Here is a 14,574-nt window from a genome sequence, read left to right as displayed (position 1 = left end):
TCAGGGCAGTAGAGACACTGGCCTCGTTAACAGCGTTCACGGATTTCCACCGGAGATAGGCGCAGAGGTGGCCAAGCCGGCAAGGAGGAAGATGGTCTGGTGGGTGAAGCAGACGCTGTCGATGATGGTGCAGGAAACGTTGGAGAGGCGAAGAGAGTAGAGGCGAAATATGCTACGACGCTGTTACTGCTTGTTGTCATAAATACGAGTGAGCTCTATGGTGCGGGGATTGGGCTAATACATCATCTTGTAAGTCCAACTTAAGCCCGCCAAGGAAAACCCCTAAAAGTTAGGCATCGGTCCAACCTTGGGCTCAGCAAGACAAACGAATGAAATCGTTAACATAAGCCTCAAGAAAGGCTTTTTGGGACACATGAGAGAATGACATATTAAAGTCTAATTGATCATCGGGCCTAAACCGTTGTAAGAGACATTTTGTAAATGTGGCCCATAAGCCCGACCCAACTTGTTGTTTATACCAATCGAACATAAAGCCGCATCACCAGTGAAATGGAGGCCCGCGATCGTGACCTGGTTGAGGGGATCGACACCATGATAGTCCAAATACTCTTCTGCAAGTGCTAACCAGTTGTACGGGTTGTCGCTGCAGAATCAGATGAGCTCGATTTTCATGAATTTGGGACCATGGGAGGGGGTCGAGGCACCAGAAAAGATTGGGTGTTGCTAGTGGTTGGGAAAATATGTAGGAGGAGGATGTCAAAGGGTAGTAGTGGACATCAAAAACTGAGGTGACGCTTGCGGGTATTCGGTCATGGGGGATAAGGTGTAAGGAATATATGGGGATTTGGAGTAATGAGAACCCTATGTATGTGGAGGTACAACAGCAGGGGGTGGGGCAGCGGGGTGGGCGCCGAGCCAATCGGAATTTGGAGAGAACCAATTGGGATCTGGGAGACCTGGGTAAGTGGCGACGGTTAGCGGAACAACCAGAGCTCCTCCATCAAGTGGGACTGGACAAGGCTGATATTGGACAACAAGGCCTAGATGTCCGTCAAGTGGGACTGGAACGTCTCTTGGCGAGTGGCCAACATTGACACCGAGTCATGAAACCCATTAAGCTGTTCAAGTATTTGGTGTTGCTGATACTCCAGCTCGAGATTGGCCTTCGTGACGTCGGCAACAACCACGGAGGCTTTGCTCTTGCCCATAGAAGACAACACCTGGATGCTAATACCAAATGATAAGGACTCGAGGAAGAAGACAGATAGAAGGAAGAAAAGGGGAAAAGATAAAGACTAAAACATTTGATTTTTCATTTCATACTTTTTCAAATGGTGAAAGTTGGTTCTTATACAACCCTAGAGAAAGGATTGTACATGATTGGAACACATGTCCACTCTCTACCCCATTGGATGATGCCAACATTAACTGAAAAGACAATAATACCATAAAGATAATAGCCTAGTTACAATATAGTCCACAGTCCTAACACCTACTCAAGTTATTTTAGTTTTATTTTGAATGGAATTTAAGGGCGAATATGAGTGTGGTTCCATTTTATAGTCATAGCTTTAAATCGAAGTTCTTTTACACCTACAGGTTTGGTGGGTTTCTTCTTGATTTATAGTCAATATGTAGAGGTAAAAGAACTTTCATTTAAAGCTATGAGTGTGGTCAAAATAACATTTTACGTAAACATGTACAACCCTTGGCCCGCCATTGTTCCCATTTTCAGGTTTTCCAGTTCCCACAACCAGTTGAAGGGCGTTTCGAAGGCAAACGTTGGTGGCCTGGCCTTATGAAAGGTACCGGCAGCCTGGCGCACGGAGCCATGAGGCATGGCGAGGACATTGTGATTGCGGTTGGGCGCCGAGAACTCGACTGGTGGAAATCAGTTTTGTTTTTTCATTTGTTATTAAAAGAGAACAATAGACGGTGTTTTCGATGTATATACATCTTAACTTGAATTGTTTCCTACTGCTCTAAAGAACGGTAATGGCTGCTCATGAAATATATAGTATGTCTTTCTCAGCAAGGGATCCATCGCTAAGTTCCGTGACCACCGGAAAAAAAAAGGCCCGGTCAAGCAAGTTTATCATCGTGGGTTCCTTCCATTTGACGTACAAGTCACAACAACCACCAGTATATAAGAAAATCCACAAATATAAAGCAATATCCCAACAACGAACCAAATTTGCAAAAAATTGTCAAATTATTGATGCAATAACAAAGATAGAGTAGCTAGCACCAAAGTAACACACACAGCCCTTGAATTTGCATCCATGCCCAATCCCCAGATTCTCGTCTGTAGTAAACCAAAGCAAGGCCGAGTTTCTGGAAGACAATGACATATTGTTACAAGTAGCCTGATTATCAAAAGGTACTCAAAACACACAACTCAGAACTCACAATTTTTCAACATAAAACTTCATTAGTGTAGTAATCAAGAGGCAAAGAAAAATCAAATATAGCAGTAAGATCAGATAGGCAATGCAAACAAACACCATTGAAGGAACTAACCTTCACAAACGACAAGTTACACGGGTGAAAAAATAGTTATCTTAGGTGGAGTTAACTGAATTGGTTTGGGTGATAGCCAAACTCATACGGCGCCTTGAACTGATGAAGATCCTGAAAGTGGTTGCTGACATTACTGTGTGAGTGGGAGACATGTGCTTGGGTATCGAGGGATGGATGCTGACTTTGCCAGTACTCTGAAGAGACCGGCACACCTTGAGTCATTGCATGCATCCCCTGTTGAGGCAAGTTGTTATGATAGCTTTGGTTGGTATCAAATGGAACAGGTTTCGACTCGCCTGAAACCCAAGGACTTGTTGACAGAAGAGAGAGAGCACGATGAATATCCCGTGTTGCATCCAGGTTGAAGGAAATCATAGATTCTTCAGCACCTGCAAACATAACAAAATAAAACTTACACCACCTTTTAACATATATGAAAATCGATGAACTACGAGATGTGATACTATTTAAATCCAAACAAAAACATTGAGGTTCAAGAATATTTCAAAAAGTGAAGACAAAAAATGATTGATTATGAATCATAAGGCAGTAGTGTGAAGTAAAACAGACCTTGGTTGAGAACCTCAGCCGCAGTGTTCTCAGATGGTGACAGCCTACTGGAATCCTGATAAAGCATGGTTATCGAGCCTGGAGTTTCATTGTTGGCAAAATTTAGCTGCCTGGCATTGCCTCCTGCTTTTGCAGGATTTGGAAAATAATCTTTCGTTTGTGCGAACTTGAGATTGCACGAGCCATCCCATGTTAAATTTGAAGCATGCTTTGTGTAAACATATGGACCTTGGTCAAAAGCAAGGCTCATCTGTTGCCTGTCATCTGCATTGGAGCGAAAAGCCAGCTCAACGTTAATGGATAAGTAACAGGACAGTACAAATATGATTAAGTACTTAACATTAGCATTAATCTAAAAGCATGCCAGAGGACCAATATTGCAGTTGGCTTATTTCTCAGGGATAGATAACTACTGGCTTTTGCATTGGAACGCAGAGGATCTTCAAAAGTAAATCTCGAAAAAATGCATGAGATGAACTATTAGATGAGTGAATTAACACGGGTTGGCTTGTTTGCATCCCTGACAAGTCTAAAACAGAAACAGAATCGCACCGTTTAAACTAAGATTTAAACAAACATCCTTGGTCTATATCACGATTTGAAGTATGTTGGTAAGTGGCACGAATTTGAGCATGAGTTCAAAACCTGTAATGAACAGTGATGAAGACAGCCTCGCTGGGTGTCTCGCTACTTCTGTCTGTGGCTTGCGGCGCCTTGCATTGTGATCAGAAAGTCGCCTGCGACAGCTTCGCTTGTTTTCATCAAATTCAGAAAGGCCGTGGAACCTTTAAGAGTACAAAGGATTTATTCATATGAAGATCGACTTCAGAAAAAACTCAAGCTCATTCTGATTAAACCTTTAAAAGAAACAAAACAACATCATAATTCAGAAAACAAGTCATCTCTAACAAGCTTTACCTGCTACACTGCTGGCAAAACCGGCGTTCCACACCATCTACAACAACCTTCGGAGATTTGGAATGATTTGCACAAATCCTATGTTTGCGATGGTAATCTTTGACTGATGAAAGATCAAGATTGCATCCTTCAACTTGGCAGTGTGATGCAAACGCACTCTGAGCAGGGGACTTATACCTCTTTGTCCTTGTCGGTATTGATGTGGAAATAACAGAAAGAGAAGAGGTCTCATGATTATTTCCTGCACAAACGTCTTCGAAGTACATCCGCTTACCAAGCTTTAGACTGAGCAAGGGCTCGCCAGAGCCAGCCGAAACCTCATGAGTTGGAGAAGATCCAAGGGCCTCAGCTTCAGCTGAATCCTTTTTATCAAAGAAATCCTTTGGGAAACCTTCAGAAGACTCAAAGTTGAAATTGGATTTCTTACTTTCCCCGACCGAAGAATTGACAGAAGCTGATTTCGAACACTTTGATGAACCATCTCCAAAATCAGAGCCGGAAACACCACTACCCCCATCACCCCCAGTCGAATACAAAGATTCAGAGTTCAATCCTCGTTCCCTTTCAATGCCCCAGTCTGCTGGTTGTAATTTCTTAGGATTTTCAGTAACTTTTGCACCATACATGAAAAGGTTCTCCAAATCCCATGGTGAAGGAGGTTTTTCATTCCACTCCATCATCAGCACCGAATTCATAAAACTACTTCAAAATCGTGACTTCAGATAACGCAAAAGCAACCAGCCACCAGATGCTGCAAACATATAATACCACACACAAGATTATATGAAAGCACATATGTTGCAAAGTAAATGGGAGGATCAACACGATGCTATGTCAAATTGTCAATTAACTAATCGTAAACACTGTCCACAAACAAGAAAGCAAACACAGTAAATCTTTTTTGCAGATCAAAGAACATTGTGGAATTGCTTGAGCTTAGATCTGCACAAATACAAAAAGCTCAAACAATGCAGACCAAACAATTAAATACACAAGCAAAAGAAGCATCTCACCGCAGAGAAACCGTGTCCCAACCCCTGTAAATCGTTTTCACAGCTATAACTAGTATTTCTAAATCACTGTCCTTCCTCTAAAGCTAATAAATTGATGTCAGATTTTTAAGACACACAGATGCAATAGTCCCCATCTACTCCATTTGACCGAAAAGACACGACTCCGATTACATAAATCCAAAACCCTACCTACTGTATTCCACACATCCGAGTCATTTCTTCTCAGTCAAGTAGTTTTAACAGTCCCCAACAATTCACAAACTTACAACCAAACCTGAACCCCCAGTAAGTTTGTCAACTGCTCCCCATTCCCCTGCAAATATTTTGAGGTGAAATTTAGGCTAACCCGGATTTTTACTCTCGGACCCAAGATGAAATTTACCACCTTTATACATGAACATTACCTCTCTCTCTCTCTCTCCAATTATTTCTAATAATTTTGTTTTTCTTCTTTTAACTTGTTACCGTCACCTTTACACACATACCCTGTACTTTCCAGACCTTTTAGCTCCAATAATTCATATATTCAATACAGTCGAAATCTCATAAAGTCGGCCATTCAATAACCCCCACCTACTACCCCCTATCAAGCATCAATCAACATTTACACTTCACCTCCATTGCTCTGCAATTCATACATTCCTCCAAAAAATAAAAATAAAAATAAAACCCCCTCAAAGCCTCTTGTAATGGTCTCGTAGCTCAGTTGCTTAAGGCTTGGTTTAGTATTGAGGTGATTCTGAAAAAGGTTGGTATCAAAAAAAGTTGGGAGCTATTTTTGTATTCGGTAAACATTCAGCTTCACCTTTTTTTCACAGTTTTGGATGAAAAAATGACTTTTTTTCACATCTGTTTTACATAAAAGTTTACCAAACACTATAATACTGTTTTTTTTCAAAAGCACTTTTACAAAAAAGTTTACCAAACACTTTGCTGCTTTATTTCCCAGCTGCTTATTCTCACAGCACAGCACAAGCAGCTTTTTTTCAAAATGTTTTAAAATCAATACCAAACCAGCCTAAGAGCATTCTCCATTGCATACGAGGTCTCGGAATTTGAATCCTCCTCCCCTAATATCAATTGTATAAAAAAATATAAAAAGTAAAATCTCAAAGCCTCTTCCTTTCTAGTCACCAAGAAATTGTCACCAGTCAACAAGCGTATTCACACATCAAATTGAGCAACTTAATATCTTAATCAAATGGGTTTTTAATCCCAAAAAGAAAGATTACTTCTTTTTGCTTTTCCTAAATTTTGCTTTACTAAATACCCAATAATTTTTTTATTTTAATTATACAAAATCTGGAACCAGACCCCCAAAGAAATTGCTTTTAGCCTTTTATGCATATACCAACGAAGCTCAATAATTTTCCAGTACAATATATGGTAAAAATATAAAATAAAATTTCAGTTCCCACTAATTTAAATACATTACAGGAAGAAAGAAAGAAATAAATAAAAATCTAAAACTAATTTTCCAAAATTAGAAATTCCAGCAGCTTCGATCGCCATAATTGCTCTCTTGTTTCCCCAAAAACAGATACCAATCTAATATCGGCACAATCACGGCCGCAGCGACTCGTCGTTTCCCAAAACTTCCAAAATATAACATACAGCATACATATTGATTCCATATAGCAGAAAGATAAAAATTAAAAAAAAAAACCCAACTTTTATACCATGAACTGCTACGAGTACAGAGGGAAAAGGAGAAAAGTGGAAAATTGGAAAATGATTGCTAGCTGAGGTTGTAAATAGTAAAACTTACATGGTGATTTGGGGAAGGTTGCAGAGGAGCTTTTGAGGTATTAAAGAAAGAAAAGCATTTTCTGGCAGTAATCCCCCCTTTCCTTTCCTAAAGTTTCAATCTTTGGTGGTAAGAATTGACCAGTGAGCGAGAGGAGAGCGGAGAGAGAAAGAGAGAGGAGCGAGAGACATCAAACTTTTCCTTTGCTTTTGGGTCTTTGGCAGCTTTGTCTTTTATCCCCTTTTTCTTCTTACTTTCACTCAGTAAACCCAACAGGGAAAAAGCGTCCGAAAAAGAAAAGAAAAATAATTGGAGAAAGACTGTCCGGTTCGTCCGGTTCACCGGTCCAACCGAATGGTCACCGACTTTTTTATCTTTTTCTTGTATATATCGGAGAAGAAATGTTCGAAAACAAACCTCAGATGTAGAGTTAACGTTTTTAATCATCTTATTTAGGTTTGTGGGCTTCTTAAATTTGATTCCCACAAATATGAGAATGATGTATATTTTGTGTCCCAGTGAGTTCAATATTTAGTGGTTCATTATGATTTGTTGTAGTTAAATTAACATTTGGTTAGTAAAAAGTATTGACGCATGATTAAAAGAGCAACTCAGATAGATGAACTCCAACGTAAATAGTATTTTTTACCGTGAATATTGTTGCTTGGTGTTTTCAAAGCCTGTTTGAAAGAATAACGAGACGAATCAAACTTGTTGCTTATTTACACATAATGTACAATGGATTTCAATTGTTAAAACGATTAGTGGGTCAAAAACTACTTTTAATTATTTTGGGTATTTTTGTACTTTTATCTTTTTATTTCCTTTTGATGTTAGAGTGTCATGGATGTCACATTCCATTCCGGATCTCCACCACATTCTGGGCTCAACTCCACCGTAGCACGATATTGTCCACTTTGGACCTCGACCATGCCCTCATGGTTTTGTTTCTGGGAATTCAGACGAGAACTTCTCAATGGGTCACCCATCTTGGGATGCTCTCGCCCAAACTCGATTAACTTCGGAGTTCCAATGGAACCTGAAGCCATTGAGCTCCTAAAAAGCCCCGTACTAGGTAGAGATGGGAATATACATATAAGGCATAGAGGATCCACTCTCATGGGCAATGTGGGATCTAACAATCCACCCCCCTTAGGAGCCCGACGTCCTCGTCGGCACACTTCCGCCCAGGAATTGGCTCTGATACCAAATTGTCACATCTCGGCCCGAGCCCCCACCACATCCCGGGCTCAACTCTACCATAGCACAATATTGTCCGCTTTGGGCCCCTACCACACCCTCACAATTTTGTTTCTGGGAACTCACACAAGAACTTCGCAGTGGGTCACGCATCCTGGAAATGCTCTTGCTCGAACTCACTTACCTTCGGAGTTCCGATGGAACCTGAAGCCAATGAGCTCCCAAAAAATCTCGTACTAGGTAGAGATGTGAATATATATATAAGGCATAGAGGATCCACTCCCCTAACTATGTGGGATCTAACAATGGAACCTTTTAAACAACTTCACTTTCAAAGTTGTCTATCGGCTATCTTTTCTTTTTATTATTAATTACTGCAGTTTTTCTCAATTATTTGGTGTTTCATGAAGTTGACTATTAGTCTGTTATGGTCAATGCAAACTTTTATTATTGGTACTATTTTTTTTTTTAACAAATGATATTATCTATACGAAGGAGGAGATGACGGATCTAGTCTTACAATAAGCTCACAATAATGTAGTCAAAATTTACCTTTGACGATAATCGAACCTAAGACCTCTCACTTACCAAGGAAGAAAAATATCACTATACCGTAGTACTAAGTAACTATTATTGGTACTAATAAAATGGTAAAGAAACTAAAACTTACCATCCCATTCCCAAATTCCCATACATGTTTCCAAGGTTGGAGTGTGGTCATATAATAATCTACCACAAAAGACGTTAACAATGTCATGTGGAGTGCTCTTGATTTGGGAATTTTGGTTAGATTAAATAAACTAAGGATTGTGTCTTGTATTAACAACTTGAACTAATTTACAAAACGATTGCGAAAATTAAAAAAAAAAATTCTAAGGGTCCTCACGTTGAGAGATTTTCTAATGAGTCTAGAACACGAAACAGTACGCCGCATATTATTATATAAATAGAGGAATTTTTTTTTTCCAAATACACTGTAAAATCTCTACCTAGGTTAGGATTTGGGATAATCATAATTAATAATTTAAATTAAGATACATAAAATCAAAAGGGGATGTGATTAAAGTAAGAATAATTTATTGGTTGGACAAAAGAGAGTGATGAGAGTTGGGTTTATTTTTGTTGGACAGAGATCTTAGTTAGATCTCACCCCATCAAATCTTAAGAATTTCCGGATCCTTAGAACTTGGTGGGGGAGATCCAGCTGAAATCTCTGTCCGTTTTTTTTTTTTTGCCCAAATATTTGTTTTAACTTTAAGTAATGATGGGATATAATTAACTAATTTTGCCTAAACCAACTTGTGTGTAATGAACAATAAGTTCGTGTGGATTGAGGTTGGCAAATGGAAACAATTAGTTAACTAATCCGATAAATTAATTAAATCGAATTTCAAGATCTCATGCTGAGAAGGGAACGCGTGGGCACGTTCACTGCTGTTCATTGCTACCACTTGGTGGTGTTCATCGTTTTCAAAATCTCAAGTTACCCGAAGAAATGGGTGAATCACATGATAGTGATTAAGAAAGTTTAAATATTTCTGTAAATATTTTTTGTTTCTAAAAAGATGGACATTCGTGACGAAACCACGAGAATCTCTTTTTAAAACAAAAGGAACATAAGGAGATATGGGATGTGCGATGGCCACTTTCATTCTTAGCAAAAACACTTTGATACTTTCCATGAGAAAACTATTTCTCGTAGTGATATATTTTGTTTTGATATTGTGTTGAATTTAATGAATAGCGATAGGCGAAAACAAATCCATAGAAAATTTGTCGTTATCAAAAGAAAAAAGGGCTTACTTTCCAAAGTTGACTAGTCTGAAGAAATGTATAGACGAACTATTATACACTATATAGCGCCACATGTCATAATTTTTACTTCTGTTTTAATGATTGTTTTATCTATTAATAATGTACACTAAGTATAAATTCATCGTCCACCTTATCAAGAATTTATCATTAGTGAAATATATTCCCCCATCTACTATGTGTGAGTGATTGACTATTTTTTGACACGATTGGACTATATTGCACTGATTGATACGAATTTCGATTCTAGTCTCGCTTGAATCACATAGTTAATCATACCACATGACAATATTTTAATATCATACAATCAAGATTTTAAAAGACGCTAGACATTATGCGCTAGTAGGATGGCGGGTTGGGACCTAGCACTTAAGTGTCTAAGCGGGGCCTAGACAGATTTAAGTTAATTTATTATATATCATATATAAATAAGTGTCTATTTATACTTAAAAAGATACATAATTGTATTGAGATACATAAATTGCAAAATAAGATAACCTATAAATTATAAAGTATTAAAATATATTGAGAACATGAGGAACAAACATGTAATGAGTGTTTATTCGAGTACTCAACAAGTCTCTTACATTTTATTGAAAAAATAAAATGCAAAATGAAAGCTATCAATTTTCTGTATAAGTGAGAGTCGCGACTGAAGTGGGTCTAGATAGGCTAAGCGTCATTTCTCAATTTTCAAACACCTGTAGATTAAGTCGGACGATAGCCAACAATGTAGCACTTAGACGAGGATGTTTAAAACAATGCATGCAATTTACAATATAATTAGAGAATTGTTATTGACAGTCCAAAAATCTCATTCTCTACTCCAAACTTTCTATATTTGAAAAGAAAAATACACTTGTAAGGAGTGTTGAATGAGATTTTTAGAGTGTCAATACCACTTCTCTATAATTATAAGCTTTTACTAAATTATTTCTACTTATATATCAGATTTATAAATTTAAAAGAAATGACTCTGGGTAAGAGAGTTGCCAAGATGTGTTGATTTTCAAGGGAACTTTTTTTGGGTATGGACATATGTGTGATCCTGCATCAAGGTACGTGTGCAGGTGCAGACCAAGTGGAACCTCACCGCCCCCGGCCTCGCCCTTGCCCTCGACTAGTCGACTTGTTCCATGGCCTGGTCCCGCGCATCACTCGTGTCTGGTCCATTCACCAACAGTACGGCCTTGTCTCTTAAATTCTTCTTGTTAAGCTGTAAAATCAGATAAACCTAACCAAACCCTCCTAGTATCCTACCCACCAAAACAAAATATGGTGGTACGTCTTGTGAATTATTTAACGTATTGTAATATAGATAAAAGGTAAACGACATTTTAATTAATCGTTTTAAACCAGATATATATAATCGTAATAGAGCTTAGTTTGCTAATCACATCTCAACAACAATCAACCTAGTTGGTCATGATAGATTAGGCCCGTTAATGTCCGTGTGTATTGGCTTTGGCCCTGTTATGGTAGTTTAAACCATGACATTAGTTAAGGCAGTGGAGCTTGGATGCCTTGATCTTTTCTATCATGCTCTCCTTGATAAGCCTCCTCATGATCTTCCCAGAGGGCGATTTTGGAATTGTGTCCACAAAGTGCACCACTCTCACTTTCTTGTATTGTGCAACGTTTGAGGCCACGTAGTTGATTATCTCTTCCTCGCTCTCTTTTGCACCAGCTGCGATCACAACACTTGCTGCCGGAATCTCCCCTGCCTCCTCGTCCGGCAGCCTGCAAAAAAGTGCCGATAACATAAGCAGACAGCATTGTCAATAACTAAGCATATCGATGTGTTATTGACACATTGTGGTTGCAAAAGTCCATCATTTAACAAAGGATGGGCGTCATGCATAGGAAATTTCTAACAATGAATATGAATAAGAACAACAGAAGTTTTTGTTTCGGTTTATGGAAATAAACTTACGGGACTACTGCTACATCTTCAACCGAGGGATGACTGAGAAGAATGGCCTCAAGTTCAGCAGGAGCCACCTTCAAATGTCGCACACATAATTAGTCAAGCAAACGCTTTGCAACGTTGATTAATTAGTCTAGTTAATCTATTAATTATAAGTCGTCCGTCTTACTTGGAAACCTTTGTACTTGATTAATTCCTTGATCCGGTCAACGATAAAGACGTTGTCATCATCATCTATGTAGCCAATATCTCCGGTGTGGAGCCATCCATCTTTGTCGATAGTCCGGGCAGTGTCCTCTTCGTTGTTAAAGTAACCTGAAAATCAAGTTACAGTTGTGACATGAAATCTATTGACATTATTCAGCTGGCTTTTTTTTATCGCGAATAGTCTTTGAACTGAAATAACGAGTTTGGAACCATACAGATGCTATTCCCGATAAAAAAAAAAAGCCATCTTCAGTTTGATGCAAATCAATCCTAAAGCTCTATGCTTTACCTTGCATTACACATTGACTCAACACGCAAAGTTCACCGGGTGTGTTTCTCGGTAGGGAACGACCGGTGTCGGGGTCAATGAATTTGACTAGCAAATTCGGTAGGATAAACCCTACTGAGTTTTTCTTTGCTACAAGACCTGGTCCTGCATGAGTGAGTGTGATGCAGCTATGCTCAGTCAATCCGTATGCCTGCAAGTTTAAAAATTATTAATCAGCACAAACACACAATATTTTATTACAATTTTTAGCTACAAACGTAGGGTTTTGTCACAATGTGTCACCTCTTGGACTTGGACGCCGGGGAACTTGTTTTCGAAAGCGTTGAGGACTTCGGGTGCAAGAGGAGCTGCTGCAGTCATAATTGCCTGGAGTTTGAGCTTGCTGAGATCAAATTCATCAACAATTGGACTCTTAACTAAGTTCAAAATGATTGGCGGCACAATGGGCGCATAGGTGACCTCATGTGAGATCAATGCGTTAAGAAATGTTCGAAGTTCGTATCTTCCCATCACCACAACTTTTCCCTTGTTTCGGAGCGTGGCACAACATATTCCAGTGATCCCGTAGATGTGGAAGAATGGAATTAGGCCTAGCACAGTGACTTTACCAATCATTTCCGGCGTTACTCCAAAGAGCGTGGAGCTGAGGTTCGCAACTAGGTTTCGGTGAGTCAGCATTACACCCTTAGACAATCCTGTTGTGCCTGATGAGAAGGGAAGGGCACATAGATCAGTCTGCTTCGGCTCCTCCTTATCAATTCTGTTTCCCGCACGGTCTGCTGCTTCAAGTAGGTGTTCCCAGTTCATGGCACCTTCAATAACTTCTTCTCCAAGCAAAATTACCGGTACCCCAAAAGCTTTTACCTGATCATCTCAAATTCTCAACTTAAAAGGCTTAGATTTTTATGTGATCCTAAATGCCTGCATTATTCAAAATAAAAGAATTAGTGTGCTTTACCTTTTCATAGGTTGCACCATTTGTTACAATTATCTTGGCATCGGCAACGTCAACCTGCTTCTTAATTTCGGATGCGTGCCCTGACGGATTTGCACCCGAAAACACACCACCAGCAGCCATTATTCCCAAGGCAACAATGGCATACTCTGCCACATTTGGGAGAACAACCACCACCACTTGCCCCTTTCTAAGGCCCAGAGACCTTAAGGCTTTAGCAAACCTCCTTGTGTCTCTAACCACCTCGCCGTACGTAATTTTCTTTCCAGTCACAGCCTCCACGAACGCGACATTTCCAGCGTATAATTCTGCATTTTGGAGCACAAATTCTGGCAATGTGATGTTATCAGGTACTCGGACAGATGGGGACCGGCTTCGGAAAATATGTTCATCCTCTTGGGCTGAGTTCTGCATAAAAGTTCCCATGATGAATATGTGAAGGGAGCTAATGGAAGCCAAGGGGAGGTTGAAACGAGTGAAGGTATGAGATTTACCATTGGATTAGTGAATTTAAAGGAAAATTAAGATGGGATTAGTGAGTTAAATAAGGAGATGTTGTTAGAAAACAAGTGAGGGTGAGATTTTCCATGGTCTTTTGGTTGGTAAGAACTTGTTAAATCATGTTTCTGTCACAAGCTATTTGCAACTTTGCAAGCCGTTCAACTTGAAGGGCAATGCTGTTGGCATGTGGAAAAAAAAATTATCACCCCCTTTGCTTGTTATGCATATTCCATATTTCGAGAGTTTTCTTATAGAACACGGCAAATTAAATTATCTTCGCGAAAATCGAATTTGATCGGAATTGTGAGATCCCACATTGCTCGGGTAGAGGAGGTGATGTGCTTTATATGTATATGCCCACCTCCCTATAGTAAGACGCGTTTTGGGTGGAAACCCAAGAACAAATCCACGAGGGAGTGGCCCAAAGTGGACAATATCTTACTATGCGGATTGGGATGTGACGATTTGGTATCAGAGCCACTCCCCTGCAGGAAGTGTGCCGACGAGGGCGTCGGACCCCTAAGGTGGGTGGGATTCCACATCGCCCGGGAGAGAGGAGGTGATGTGCCTTATATGTACATGCCACCTCCCTATAGTAAGACGCATTTTGGGTGGAAACCCAAGAACAAATCCATGAGGGCGTGGCCCAAAGCGGACAAGACAATTTGGTATCAGAGCCACTCCCCAGCCGGAAGTGTGCCGACGAGGACGTCGGGCCCCTAAGGTAGGTGGGATCCCACATCGTCTGGGGAAGAGGAGGTGATGTGCCTTATATGTACATGTCCACCTCCCTATAGTAAGACGCATTTTGGATGGAAACCCAAGAACAAATCCATGAGGGCGTGGCCCAAAGCGGACAATATCTTACTATGCGGACTAGGATGTGACAGGAATGCAATTAGAGTAACTGTACATTACATCATTAATGACTTCGGATTTGGTTTGAGCATAATT

The 14,574-nt window shown here is 39.8% G+C and overlaps 2 protein-coding genes across 5 annotated transcripts; both read right to left on the bottom strand.

Moving 5' to 3' along the window:
• Positions 1-1,948: 1,948 nt before the first annotated feature.
• LOC137737437 (squamosa promoter-binding-like protein 2) lies at positions 1,949-6,933 on the bottom strand. Of its 4 annotated transcripts, none has more exons than XM_068476905.1 (6): positions 6,751-6,933; positions 3,970-4,720; positions 3,697-3,836; positions 3,052-3,315; positions 2,482-2,870; positions 1,949-2,295 (listed from the first exon to the last, which is right to left on the bottom strand). In XM_068476905.1, exons 2-5 carry the CDS (start codon positions 4,662-4,664, stop codon positions 2,533-2,535), a joined length of 1,437 nt encoding a protein of 478 aa, XP_068333006.1. In that variant the 5' UTR covers positions 4,665-4,720; positions 6,751-6,933; the 3' UTR covers positions 1,949-2,295; positions 2,482-2,532. The 4 variants fall into 4 exon arrangements, with proteins under 4 accessions (XP_068333006.1, XP_068333007.1, XP_068333004.1 ...); XM_068476906.1 differs by lacking the exon at positions 6,751-6,933 and adding an exon at positions 5,172-5,339; XM_068476903.1 differs by lacking the exon at positions 6,751-6,933 and adding an exon at positions 4,983-5,139.
• Positions 6,934-11,237: 4,304 nt separating this feature from the next.
• On the bottom strand, positions 11,238-13,616 carry LOC137736553 (4-coumarate--CoA ligase-like 1). The gene is made up of 6 exons (XM_068475808.1): positions 13,123-13,616; positions 12,447-13,028; positions 12,165-12,354; positions 11,838-11,983; positions 11,675-11,742; positions 11,238-11,481 (listed from the first exon to the last, which is right to left on the bottom strand). Exons 1-6 carry the CDS (start codon positions 13,543-13,545, stop codon positions 11,238-11,240), a joined length of 1,653 nt encoding a protein of 550 aa, XP_068331909.1. The 5' UTR covers positions 13,546-13,616.
• Between the last annotated feature and the right edge of the window lie 958 nt (positions 13,617-14,574).

Source organism: Pyrus communis, chromosome 6 (genome assembly GCF_963583255.1).
Source record: "Pyrus communis chromosome 6, drPyrComm1.1, whole genome shotgun sequence".
Taxonomy (NCBI): domain Eukaryota; kingdom Viridiplantae; phylum Streptophyta; class Magnoliopsida; order Rosales; family Rosaceae; genus Pyrus; species Pyrus communis.
This window is presented reverse-complemented; position numbering and strand designations above follow the sequence as displayed.

What these genes read in the sequence shown, in the direction of transcription:
- LOC137736553 (XM_068475808.1), bottom strand. Translation starts at nt 13,545, where the DNA reads ATGGGAACTTTTATGCAGAACTCAGCCCAAGAGGATGAACATATTTTC. An exon ending in ATGGTGCAACCTATGAAAAG is followed by an intron (nt 13,029 to 13,122) that starts GTAAAGCACACT and finishes TGAGATGATCAG; the next exon opens with GTAAAAGCTTTTGGGGTACC. An exon ending in GAGTCAATGTGTAATGCAAG is followed by an intron (nt 11,984 to 12,164) that starts GTAAAGCATAGA and finishes CTTGATTTTCAG; the next exon opens with GTTACTTTAACAACGAAGAG.
- LOC137737437 (XM_068476905.1), bottom strand. Translation starts at nt 4,664, where the DNA reads ATGAATTCGGTGCTGATGATGGAGTGGAATGAAAAACCTCCTTCACCA. An exon ending in TTTTGCCAGCAGTGTAGCAG is followed by an intron (nt 3,837 to 3,969) that starts GTAAAGCTTGTT and finishes GTACTCTTAAAG; the next exon opens with GTTCCACGGCCTTTCTGAAT. An exon ending in TTCATCACTGTTCATTACAG is followed by an intron (nt 3,316 to 3,696) that starts GTTTTGAACTCA and finishes GCTCCAATGCAG; the next exon opens with ATGACAGGCAACAGATGAGC.